This window comes from Trachurus japonicus, chromosome 15, assembly GCF_045865225.1.
Source record: "Trachurus japonicus isolate A0001 chromosome 15, Traja_1.0".
Taxonomy (NCBI): Eukaryota; Metazoa; Chordata; class Actinopteri; order Carangiformes; family Carangidae; genus Trachurus; species Trachurus japonicus.
Genome location: NC_140921.1, coordinates 25897358 through 25911134, shown reverse-complemented (window position 1 = coordinate 25911134; position 13777 = coordinate 25897358). Strand labels below are relative to the sequence as shown.

The following is a 13777-nucleotide window of genomic DNA, read 5'->3' as shown; positions in this document are numbered from 1 at the left end:
GTGAATGGGGGCGGATTTACACAAGTGAAAAAGACACGTTAAACACATTCAGACCGACTCCAGCTCTCAAACAGAGCGCTGCTTGACCTCGGCGACCTCTGCAGAGTGTCAAACCACACCGTATGACCTCTGCTTGCTTCCCAGCATGACACCCAAACATACATTCTGATACAAATTAAAAAAGGTGCTTAAGAAGGAAAAAAAAAGAAAACTCTTCACTTGTCCACCAGACTGACCAGCATCGACACAGACTGTGATTTCTATTTCTGGAAGCATGTCTTAGCTCTATTTGCATTTCTCTTCTGTTGTGAGTTTGACATACAAAGCAATAAAAACACTTTAATGCAAAAGCGGGTGATAAGGGACCAGGGGCTCTGCTGGTGAGTTAGCTATTTCCAGAGTAGTGGGTAAGTAGTATGATCGTGTACATGAAATGACCATATCACACTCAGTAAAAAAGCCATCTGGAGGCATCATCATTTCTATGACCAGAATTAAGTCAGAGTGCATAGAATTTCTAGTTAAAGTGCCTCCAAAGAGCGTCATTATTACCTTGCTGGAATGCAAATGTGCTGTGGGCCAATTAAAGGTTGAGCCAATACCAATGTAAGCCAGTAAAAATCCGCCCCTCCATAATCATTCAGCAATATGACTCATGGGCGAGATTGGAACCGCGTCCTGTAAATGTGTCACGATTATGACTCTGTGCTTAAAATGAATGGAGGAGCTGTGTACATCATTCCCATGGTGCTGGAGCCCAGCCACGCATATGTTTGTGTCAGCGCTTCTAATGAAATAAATAGACTAGTGATAGTACTTATTAGACGTCCATAAGTGGCAGGTAAAGCCAAGGGGCCCTGTGGTGGATCAAAGCCACTTAAATGTCTCTTTTTAGATCTCCCCCTATCAAGAGGTATTTAGGAGGAGAAGGAGGGGGGGGGGGTTGCTTTTTTGTTTGTGGAGACAGACGCCCTCATCCAGGATGTCTCTGTGTAATTACACGCCACAGAGGACCTTCATTCCTCTCCTCTTCACGGAGAGAGATGAAAGACAAGAGAGACAGAGGCATGTAATCGCTTCTCTGACTGAAAGAGGGGGAGAGGAGGTGAGGGACGCAGAGAATAGAAGGACAAAAGGATGGTGAGTGGTGGTGGGGTTTTAATAAACCTCCTCTGTCTCTTGTTTACAGAGTTTCTCCTGCCTCTACTGATTTCTCTCTCTCTCCCCTTCACACACACACACACACACACACACACACATGGTCTCTATTTCATTATTCTCAGACTTGTCTGTTCTTCGCCTCAGGACAGATGTGTAAATTGTTGTGCTAATGTAAGGCCCACTGCTGAGCGCTTTGGAGGGAAGGAGATTTACACACTCCTCACCACTGTATAACTGTCACTCACAAACTCACGCTCACAAGAGCATGAAGAGGGTTGCCGTGAGCGACAGCATCTCAGCGCACACACTCGGCAGACTGTGCACGTGCATATGAGGACATGCATGCACACAAACACACACAAGTGCCTGGCAGAGGTGTGGGTGGACGTTGACATACACACGTAAATGTTCCATTTCTTTTTTGCCATTCATAGTCTCCTGGCCTAAATCGAATACAAAGCCTCCCTTACCTCATCAAAAAGGCTTTAGGAGCTGCAGTGAAGTTACAATCTGTTGCTGTTTGACTCCAAAAAATATTTCTGTTACAGGCATTATTTACTGTCAAGAGCACCAGAGGCAACACACAGGAAATGCAACTCCTTTTTCCTATATTAGTTCCTATATGGAGTTGATGATCTTTGTTTTGTTTTCTTATCTTTGTGTCATTTTTATTAGTAGTTTGGTGGCATATGTTTTTTGACGGGTTGCTACTTTAATTTCTTTGTTTTATTATTCCACATCCCTCCATCATATCTCGGATTTTGTGCAAAACAAACAATTTAAATGAGCTCCGGAAATTAGTAATGAGCATTTCGAACTATTTTCTGACATTTAATTTATCAGAATAATAATCATCATTATTTATAATTGAAATAATCATTAGCTTCCCTTTTTCAACATTTTGTTTTCTTACACTTGGTCACACCTCTGCCAAGCCAGCATGACCCTGGGTGATTGATAGGGATGGGATTTTATTGAGCCCAGTGCCATTATCAATTCTGCTTATGAGTCTGATTCTTCATCGATTGCCTTCATGCTTCCTGATCAATTTCCTGCGTAGGGAAAAAAAGGTCTGTACACAGTTTTCAGCATCAATGCAACCGTTTTATTATCACTGAGTCTGAACCTAGTGTAGATAAAGAGGCGGGTGTGTGCCTCAGGTGTGCAATTCTCCACTGTGTTGCTGCTGTTCTCATTTAGGTTTTCTAAGTCAAAGAGAAAACGTCTACTAAGCAAGACAGCATGGAGCTAATGTTATTATAACATGGGATATTTACCCTCTGTGTTGCAGGCTATTGCTGAGCCGCTGCACACAGAGAGAAGCCTCTTTTCCTCAGTTAGTTACTGCAGCACACACAGCTCAGACAGGTGTGTAGCCAAAAAAATGAGATGAGAAAAGAGTGAAATACAGCATTGGAATGTAAGATTGGCCTCCACTGAAACTGAGTGAGTTAATCTACCTGGTGGGGCTGCCCAAGAAGAGCATGTGTATGAGAAATGCTGCACAGCAAGAAAGCAGTGTCACTTATGCAAAGAGCACCAAGCACACGGCACACCTGGAGTTTAAACCCATGTTGTGTAGAAAAATTGTTTCCACACATTGTTGGTGTTTCCATGCTCATTTGGAATGATCATTTTACAGATATCAAAACTGTCGTCGTCTTCCTTCGTGGCATGAACCCGTGCCTCCTTGTTGAAAAAATCGATAAACTGGTGATTCTGAACTGTGACTGGTTCTCAATCCTCATCCCTGGTGACTGATTGTTCTTCTGTCTGTCTGATGGCACCAAAGCCTCTGGGGGAGGGCTCCAAACCCCCCATGTGCCCAGGAATCTGCCAGTCCGTCTGTCGATCTGTCTGCTTCTCCACAGGTATGTCTATCTGTCCCTGCGTGATCCATGTTTCCTTTATTAAGCCGTGGAAGAGGAGCTGGCTGCAGCGTGAAGGTTGAAGCTATACAGGAGAGACACCGCTCAGTGTTTAATGACCCACTATAACTATACCTATTCATCTCCCCTGGCAGAGCAGTGAAATGTCATGGAAATGGTCCTCTGCTGGAGATATTGCATCGTGCTAAATCACATGTTTTCAGCCAACTCTTTGCTGGAAACCAGATTACATGAAACATTGTTTCTTCTGTTTGCTTTCATGCACAAAAAAGCGTATTTGACAGAAAAAGGTGCAAAGAACGCTTCAATACAAACGATGTTAATCTAGAAGTAGTTTAACATAATGACACCAGAGAGCGCAACAACGGAAAAAGTGGCAGCCGCCGCATCAGCTCCACATAAACCAATCGAGCACAAATTTCAAGCTCTTATCCATCCTTGATCAATAAACTTTCCTTTGCTTGTGCAAGGTGCTCTCTCTACCTGCTGCATCAATACACACACACACACACACACACACACACACACACACACACATACACACCACCATACCACACACAGAGCGTCTTGTTGCTGAGGGGATTGGAGACAAGTGAAGCTGTGCAACAGCAGCGGCAGAGTCGGAGCAGAGACTCCCAGAGTTAATGAACCCTCACCAGTCAGCATGGCTGTCCATCTGCTTTCATAATCCCCATAAACAGCAGCAGGCCACGGGTGCTGCCCAACCAGCGCACACACACACCCACACACACACACACACACACACACACACACACATACAGAACATCGTCATCCTAAATATCCTACGTGAAGAATGAGTACTGTACATGTGCTTTATGTGTGCCTATAGACCAGAGCGGCATCTAATGAGAATGACTGAGGCATCCTGGGTAATTTAGGGGCAGCGCCCGGCATTTTTAAATTGCACTCTTTTTGTGTTTTGATGGAGCGTAGACTGGCTAACAATCAATTTGAATGTTTTATTTTTTGTTTCTTTTGTAGCACTATGTCTCATAATTATTTTGACACCCTCCTTGAAACCGACCGTTCGCATTATCTTGAAAAATTACAATCAATTAATCTACCGGTATGCCCGTTTAGCCTCCCACAATGATCAATGACCCCACACAGTGGCCAGAAATGTCGTACCCGGACATCTACACGTATTTGGTCCAATCACCAGGTAGGTTTTGGCCAAGTGTTGTCTGTAAATAGCCAACTTTTTGTCAAGCCAGTTAGGCTGAACTTTTCAATGGAGGGATGCCGGGCGCTGCCCCTAAATTACCCAGGACGCCTCAGTCACTCTCATTTGCATAAAGATGCCGCTCTGGTCTATCCGGGTGTGTGTAGGGATTGGGTGTTGTAGAGGGAGGAGGGGTGTGGTGGTGGTGGTGGGGGGACTGATGTGTCTATTCTGATGGCTGTTGTGCCTTAGCCCGGCTCGCTAGCTAATCTAGGCGGAATGGTGGGGAGAGGTGAGCATGAGGTCGGCTGTTGAGCCCATCTGGTCAGCAGCAGGTAAGAGGCTTGAAACACACACCCGCTGACACACTTCATGCGTGTGTGAGCTCATACACTTAAATCTAACCTTAATTACATGCAGGTACATCTGCCACATTAGCGCAGAAGTCGCCCCGTCGCTCCTTCGCACGCGGCGCCCATTTAAAATGATTCCTTACTCTTCTGCGACTGATGTCTAGCGGCGTTTTGCAGGCGCACACCTCGTACACCTGGCATGGCAAATGCTGCGCTGGGGGAGGAGGAGAAACCAGCAGGTCTCCTCCTGTGCAATCAGAACGGCTGCCAGAGCAAGAGAGATGGGCTGCGTGTACGAGAGCTGTGTGCTGATTGAGACTGGGAGTGTGACCCCACTGTGACCCATGCAGAAAAGGAAGTAAAAAGCGAAGCAATACGGCTGACTTCCCATCAGCGCGCACACCCACCGCACATAAACACCCACACCAAACACACAAACGGCGCCAAGAGGAGCCTGTCAAGCCCTTGATTAAGACCTGCGTCCAAGGCGAGAACAGAATCTTTACTGTGCGCTCGGAGGCTCCCAGTCAAAGCCTCTGGAGGAGAAATAAGAATTAAGTCCTGGAGCTGGAGACGGGTGGAGGAATTAAAGGGTGGACGAGGGCAGATCTCATTCTTCCACTCTTCTCTTTGCTGTGGTTGTGATCCAAGAGAGTCTGAGCAGAAACAGGGATTATATCCCCTACTGAGCATGTTTGTGTGTGTATGCATATGTTTTCGGGATGAAGCTAGATACCAGCAGACCTTTCCCTTCAGCACAATATTTAAAGCCCCAGTGTGTAACTTATTTGGCTTTTTATTAGCAAAAATCAAATATTGCTTTCATAAATACGTATTTCACTGAAGTGGAATCACACCCGCATACAAATGAAAGTTTTCCAGGTAGCGCCTGCTGTCACCACTGTTTAGTGTGAGGAAGGACGGAGGCACTGATGTTGCATTCAGGTGCATTCAGGCAGATGGCCGTCGGCAAACCAACCGGATATCATTTTACTCATCACCATCACAACATATTGTCACGCCTGTATTGTTTTGCCTCGTGCTGGCGGACCACTTGTTCACATAGACGCTTGTTTATCCTGTTACATGCAGCGTCTGTTGTCTGTCTGACATCTGCCCGATTTCACGTGAATGCAACATCAAGAATAAGTTCCGATATGCAACCACACCGCTAGATGGGGGGAATTCCTACACATTATACCTTTAAAGCTCAAACTGACAAGACAGGAGAGAAAATGAGACGAGAGACAAGGAAAAGGAAAGCATGGAAGGGAGAGGAGGTGAAGGAAGGATGAGGAGGTAAAGAACGGAGAGGAGGTCTGGAGGTGCCCTTGTTAACCTCTGATTAAGTGTCCAATCACTCCCTGTTACTGACAGCGGTAATGAGCTAAAGAGACAAACATGGTGATTTAACTCTACAGTCACTACGTTGAATAACACGGCATCACACCGCTGACACGCAGCCAATCACATAAGCCCCACTCCCTGCCTCCGACACACACTCAAACACACTCATTAAGCATCATCCGCCTTGATTTAAAACACGAGGGAGGGGAGGAGGGGAAAACAACAACAACAACACAACAAAAAAAACTGTAAGTTGTTTGAAAGTCCTGCTGTTGCCTAGCTGCACGCCATGCAGACAGAAGGATGCAGGATCATTTCCGTCGCCTCCTTCAGCCGGAGATATGTGCGCATACGCTCAACACGCCTGCTTCTCCGGGGAGGTCATTCCCCCACTTTAGACACACCAGCTGCTCGGTGTGTGCGCTCCGTGGTGTTAAGAGCCCCTTCCCCACCTCGCACAAGCCCCCGGTGGCACCCACATCCACTTACACGGAGGCATGACAAAGCTCCCCGCACTCCCCTCCCTTACCTACTCATGACAACCCAAACCCCCCCCCCCCCAGGACCACATTTATAAGTACCCCTCAGGGCAGATGGGACCCTAATAAGCGTTACGCTCAGAGAAATGGGATTCTTCACACTGCCTTCTAAAGAGCAATTCCCAAACTCCACAAGAGAGCCGGCTGGGGGGGAGTGAAAAAAAATGATGGAGTGAGTGAGATATGGATGACAGAGGTTGGTATATGTGAGACTGCACAACTATAAATACAGCTGATGAGACTATCACAAAAGCCTGAAAGAAGAGGAAGAGGAAATGGCGACAAAGTGATGGCAATTTATTAACGTGGATGTGGAGGAATGTAGCGTCATATGCCAAAGTCATGAAAGAGAAGTCGGAAGAAAACTAACTGCCATTGCCTTTTCTAATGCAGCACATTTCCCCTGATGGGGGGGGGGGTGCATTATTAACACATTAAGAGCATAATTTTCCTCCAGTTTGACGGACCCACATGACACACTCAGATACAAACAGACACAAACACCGGCATTAACAGATTGGCTGTGGTCTAGACTCTAAGCTCTGAGTGGACTTGGCTCAACTGCCTTTTGAAGACAAAAAAGCCTCTGCTAAGAAGATGAGGGAAATCTACATGCCCTGAAAAAGCCTTTTTTTCTTTTTCTTTTTTTTCTTTTTTATAGATGTGGACACACGCAGAGTGTTGGACCACAGCACAGCCAATCAAATGCTGACACTGCCTATGATCTATGGACCTCAGCGCAGCAACTTTTACCAAGTGCGTGTATGGCTGTACGTGTGTATCTTCGGGTAAAGGGGGGTTTATTCTGGATCTGACGCGACCCCCCATGGTGAATCCTGATCCTATTGGTCACGATGCTCAGAGTGCTGCTGAGATCTTAAATGAAAATTCCTGCACTCACTCACTCCTCCCAAGTGACCCAGCAGGTCTTCCACCATTATAGACGTAAATGCTACCTCTTCATCATAGGATGTGGCTGCATTTTGCATATGTGGGTGTGTGTGTGTGGGTGGGTGGGTGTTGTCCTTTTGATGTCAGATGTCACTGAGCCTGTCTTAGCATATCAATCACTGAGTGAATCAGTGTTTTGTTTTTGGTAGCTAAAGCAAGCCGATGTGTATTTTCCTGCGCATGAGAGGTTATGCAACAGTAACACATCTCCTCTAAAGAAGCATGCACACACACACACACACACTCATGCAAGTGTAACTCTGGTTGAAGTTGTAAATGAGTTTGTGTGTGTGCATGTGCATGTGTGTGTGTGTGTGTGTGTGTGTGTTCTGCTGCTGACCCCCTTTACCCCACACAAAGGGGCAGAAAAAGCTCTCTCGAGTCTCCTATTCATCTAAAGCACAATGGAACCCCACAGAGGTTTTCTTCCTGTTTCCCTGTCTGCCCCACCCATCTCCCCCCACAGGGCAGGATGGAGGGGCAGGGGGTATACCCTGTCCTACCAGCCCAGCAGCAACTTCAGCTCCCATCTGCCGCTGAAACTCTCCCTCCTCCACCTTCTGCATCCATCCATCCATCGTCCATCCATCCATCCATCCATCCATCCATCCATCCATCCATCCATCCATCCATCCATCCATCCATCCATCCATCCATCCATCCACCCCCTCTCTCATTCCACTCTCACTCTAACACAAGAACCACAATAAAAAAAAATCCTATGTTTTATTTACAGGCTCCACCTTCAAAGGTCTTTGACAGAATAAAATGAATTTTGTGATTGCTATTAAAAAGAATCGCCCGACCTTGGGATAAACAGCTCGCTGGAAAACATTTTTCAAATTCCAAACATCAATCGCTCTAAATGTCTGGAATAAATTGAAGTATTTCTGTATTTTACAGTTTTTCTTCTGTGAACGTATGCAGGTAGGAGAGACCATCTGGTGTGAGATAAACAAGGCATTTCTAACCAGAATCCAAGAAGACATTACCTGAGAAATTTAAATAACTTCACTTGATAGTTATCTACAGACTCTTTGCTTCCTTTTTGAATCCCACACAGTTTGAATTAGTCGACATGCTCTACAGTATTGATTAAATCATTATCACCCAGCATTCTAAATACCTTGGGAACATATTTTCTTTGCAGAGTAAAATAATGACCTGTGCTTAAAACCGTATTCATCTCAACTCTACTAATCTCTGCTTGAAACTTTGCTCTGCCACTAATTCGGCTTTCCATTCTTTATAGTCAGCGTCCTCCTCCATTTACCTCGCTGCTTTGACCTCCTACAGAGCCCTCGCTGTTTGCTGCAGATTTATGGCCCAATCTAACATGCACAGTATTGGCAAAGCATTAAACATGTCTACTCTTAATACTGTGAGCGCTCTCCATCGATAAGAGCCTTAATAAAAACATCCCTCTGGTGGATTTGTGTCTCTTCTTCACTCTCCACCCTCCGCCTCCCCACTCGACAACATCCTCCCCTTTGAAACCACTGTTTCTTCTGCGGCTTTTCTGACTTTAACCCGGTCCTTCTGCACATCACCTGCCTCCCTCTTACTCTTTTCCACCCCCCACCCCCCCGCCCCCCGTCAACATGCGCCCCCTCGTTCTCTGGCCTGTGCCAGAGGTTTAATGACGCTTGAATGCCACTGCTATGGAGTTTTCTTCTTCACTCTTTTCTCATAAAGGATATTTAAAAGCCATGCCCTGAGATCAATCTATCTCAATGTGTCTCTCACGGATTCATTTCTCTTCCATCTCCTCTTTCTGTTTTTTCCTCCTCACTTTTAGATGGATAGCATTACCCTGTGTAACCCCTCTACTTGTTTTGTTCACACACATCCTCTGTACCAGCCCCCTGACTGCAATTGGCACACTTGCTGGAACTGCCACTCTTTTATCTAGTCTATAAATGCCTATTGGTACCCTAAAATCCTTCACTACCCCCTGTAGTCACCTGGGTCACTTACTCCAATAAGAGCTGAGCAGCTGCTTCCCTCCCACCTCTTTCTCCTTGAGATTTTTGAGCATCATAAGCACATTTTAAATATTAACAAAGACCACTTTGCACATATGAATAATACAGCAGGGAGGGCAGTGGCTGGCCAGCGATCCCATCCCCTGCCGCCTAACGGCCATAAAACTAATGCACTGCTCCAGGACAGAATGTGGCCTGCTCAGGTCTGCCAGCAGGACTTGCCTGAGGAAGTAGTCTGGCCCCTGGCCTGGCCTAAAGAGAGCTGCCTGTCTGTTTATTTATCATGGTGCCCAACCACCTGTCCAAATCTGTGCAGATGCAACAGCCTGGCAGCACTTTTGTTATGACTACATGTTTCAGAGACACTTTAATCTAATCTGACATCTCAATCTGTTGAGTGTCTTTGAAGCCAAATCTACTTTGGTGTTTGTTTGAGCTTGGCTTTGTTGCCACATTTCTTTCTTTCCATGCATCAAAAAAAAAAAAAAAAAAAAAAAATCATATCTAAGCTGTCGCAAAATTGCAGAATTGTGGCTAAACTGTGTAGCAGGGGCAAGAAACATTTCAGCAGCCTTTTACTTGCACACATATAATATTAAAGAATGCAAGTCTTCTTGCATCCGCTGCACTGTCATTCAGGAGCAAGAGGATTCCCACACTTAACACAAACGAGACAGCACATCCTAAAAGAGTGTCACTATTCATCCCGTCCTCTCTGGGAGTGTCTGACATGCTACGCTCCCTAACTCTGAACACTCCACTGCCCCTTTGCTATACCGTCGCCCTCGCTCTCCTCCCGGCTTGACCTCCTCGGTCTGGACACTAGTCCCTTGCCCCTCCCCACCCGTCAAAGGCTTTACTGGGCACCTGGTCGTCTCCATTTAATCCTGATGTGTCGCAAACAGCGCACAAACACACACACACACACACACTTCCCGTATGTCGGTTTTCTAATTCTGATGAAGTCATTAATAATGACACATGCTGAGAGAGACAGTGGACAGCAGGGTGGTTACTCCAGACAAGTGTTCCTGGCAGTCCTGGTAATTAATGTGTATGTCAACACAGAAAGAGGAGCTCCCACAGCAGAAATGTGAGCTCAGCACATCCAGAATACAGAGCCAGGAGAGCTGAGGTGTGTGTGTGTGTGGAGGGGAGGGTGGGGGTGGGGGTGGGGGGTACACAGACAACAGGAGAGAAGATAAATGCAATCTGTCTGTCCCATCATGTATTCACTAAATATATCTTCTTCTCTCCCAGACAGAAACTTTACTGGGGCACACTGAGCTATTGTCTCCTGTTGCCGCCCTCCTCCTCCCCCAACTACCCCCCCCCCCACCCCCCACCCCCCAGCCCTGCAATCCACCACTGTTTATATCAACGTTTCTCATTTCTCATGCAAGGATTTCAGAACGGTCCACAATTTTAATAAACGTAAGCTGCTTTTCTGCTCTGACTGTTCAGAGAATAATACATGCACAGGACCTTGGTAGGTACAGTGGGGGGTTCTTATTGGCATTCAGAGAAGTGGCAGCAGACCTATGCAAACAGTCAGTGTGTCCCACAAAAGATTACAGTTGTCATTTATTTAAAAAAAAAAAAAAAAAAAAAGCTGACTTCTTTAGCAGACGGTCAGATTTATTTATTGGAGTGGTCTGTTAGCAGAGCCGGTGTAGCTTCTGCACTCCACATTGTTGTCCACATTGTTCTTTTTTTCCCCTACTGTAAACCGAGTTTAATCCACAATCCACTAAACCCTCAGATTTCAGACTTGTATTTCAATCTGATCTGGAGAAAGGGAGGGGAGGAAAAATGTCCTGGCTACCAACATAGGCCACACTGAGGGAAACCATTAATTGAACACTGGAGACGGACAGAGTCCCCTTGGTGGCCAGGTCTTGTCCCATCAGCTCAGTGACAGTGACCTGCCCTGTGTGTGCCAACTGATTTCATCTGTCTGAGAGCTGGCTGCACTCTTTGATGGCATTAACACTATAGGCAATTCACTAATCAAAGCCTGCTCTGTTCACACTGTGATTCTGGTCTGAATAAAATAATGACTTCACATTTGAAAAGTGTTAATGGATCCTGCTCAGCTGAACGACTTCAGCGTTTAAAAACAATTTGTACACTCAAGCTTAAAGCAAGTGTCACTATATTTAGATGTTGTAACTTGCAATGAGAGAAAAAATGAGAAGCCTCTCTCTGTCTTCCCCCGGAGCACTTGAAGTGCTCAGTCTTACTTTCACTAGACTTTGCTGTTTCTTTTTGGAGAGGCCAAGAAGGCATGGAGCAAAACTTTAATTACTCCCTGCGCACCGGGGGAGTTTGATTTTTCCGCTCCAAGTAGAAAAGAGTGCTCTGCGCTCGGGTCTAAAGCTGAAGACTTTGCTGCTCTAGGTAAAAAGAAATGCTGGTCAGCACGCCACCAGACCTGCACTGTTACTGTGAAGCTGTAAACCAGGTCAGTTCTCATACACAGACCATGGTTGTGGTCTGGAGGTGACTTTTAATTAAAAGTAAAAAGTTTAAATAATATTTGTTATATAATTTTTTGGTAAGTAAAAAAAAAAAAACTGAATGCGCGCGCGCACATGTGAGTGTGTGTTTTGTAAATACTGTGCAGTGTCACATGTGCACAATATTTGTCAATGATTACAAGCCAAACTGCTGTGTGATTTCAGGACTTACCCGTGCCAGACACCACACATCCCCTCAACAGGAGGAGAAGAACCAGAGGACCGAGACCGTGGTCGCGCTGCGTCCGAGCAGAGAGCATCTTTTCCGGCTACGCCGTTGCGAAACGTCGCGGGTCGTCCACTCAGGGGTAACCTGCGGTGCGTTGGACACACCAAGTGGCTCTCGGGCCAGCAAAGTGTTAAACAGTGAGTTGTTCGTCAGGAAATACTTGCGAGCCCAGTAAGTGGTGATTTGGTAAATAGTTCACTCTTGACGTAAACAGGCTGCAGCGCTTAGAACACATCCATCACCCAGCGTCTGAGAGGGTTTGAGACTGAAAGGGTGAAATTTCCGCCCGTTCAAGTTTGAAGAGCTCCGTAGAGATCACACCCTGTGAATGTAAAGAAACAATTGATCAGGGCTATTCCTGGTGGGTCTCATTTCCAGCTCTACTTGTCCCCCGGGGCCATCAGCGCAGCGGTGCCACAAAAGTCACCAAAAAGTTTGACGCATCGCTGCTGTGAATGGAAAAGACGTGAAACAGACGAGAGAGGGTCCGATTCCCAGCAATCAGAAACTTGCTTTGCGACCATGCAAAAAAAAGAAATAATGACCACGGGTTGATGCTGTCAGACAGCCGCGCGGTGGACCTCCCCCTCCTGGGCGTCTTGTCTTGTTCCTGCCCGCAAGGTGTAAACAAGAACACGGGAATCAACGCGGAGCTCAACGCCAGCCTCCGGACTACCAGTCCCCGCCTGGCCAATCATACACCATCCTCCTCCTCCTCTCAGAGTGAAGGCTGAACAAGTGAAGGTAAACTAGTAGCAAGCGAGGAGGAAATAGATGGGAGGGGAGAGACAGAAAACCCGGACTTATAGAGCGCACGGTACCGCTCCGGATTCAGCGGGAGCAACCAGGTTTCACTGCAGTTTATGAGTTTCTTTTGTGAACATCTATCTATCTATCTATCTATCTATCTATCTATCTATCTATCTATCTATCTATCTATCTATCTATCTATCTATCTATCTATCTATCTATCTATCTATCTATCCTATTGTCTGATCTTGTAGTCTAACCTAAAGTGCAATAACAGACAATTCCCTCTCCTTTGCTGTATGAATAGCAGTCTTCACTCTATAAAAGGAGTCCAGTGGCACCAATCCTGGTTTATGAGAGCATATTATTTCCTGTCAATCCATCCTCCCAGCATCCAGCTGGATCACATTTTCTTCCCGGTGGCCACAAGAGAGCAGCCTTTCATAAACGAGTCTTGTCTCCAATGAGGAGGAGAGCTGACTGGAACCTCAGCAGCTACCCTTCATTATGGAAGTTGTTTCCCTGTGTGACTGGATGGTGCTGATCGAGTCTGATTGGCGAGTGCATGGACACCACAGGGGGGCATGGTGAAGAGTTGAACATTGCTGTGGAAGCTTGAATATTGATTGTTCTTTCATCAAAGCGGTGATTGAGCAGGTAAGTATAACTGAAGAGTTCAGCTTCCTGCGAGTAAGGAGGAAATTTGCTTTTAATGTTGGTGAAGGCTTCAGTTGCAGCAAAGGTTAGCTGTTATATAAAACATGGCCTGATTGAATGTGGTGTTTCAGAGTCTTTTCAGGTGATCGTCCTCGACTCATTACTCGTGCATCCCTGAGATTTCCCTGTGAGACACCTACACAACACTGGGTTA

At 46.1% G+C, this 13777-nt stretch overlaps 1 protein-coding gene across 2 annotated transcripts in view; it reads right to left on the bottom strand.

The window, feature by feature from the left end:
- unc5b (unc-5 netrin receptor B) overlaps positions 1-12902 on the bottom strand; it is a 55860-nt gene extending 42958 nt beyond the window's left edge. The window contains exon 1 of one of the 2 annotated variants that reach the window (XM_085800771.1): positions 12100-12902. In XM_085800771.1, the coding sequence (XP_085656897.1) occupies positions 12100-12187 (88 nt within the window). In that variant the 5' untranslated portion in view covers positions 12188-12902. The remainder of the gene's footprint in view (positions 1-12099) is intronic. The other variant, XM_085800772.1, reaches the window with a different exon arrangement.
- Positions 12903-13777: the final 875 nt, after the last annotated feature.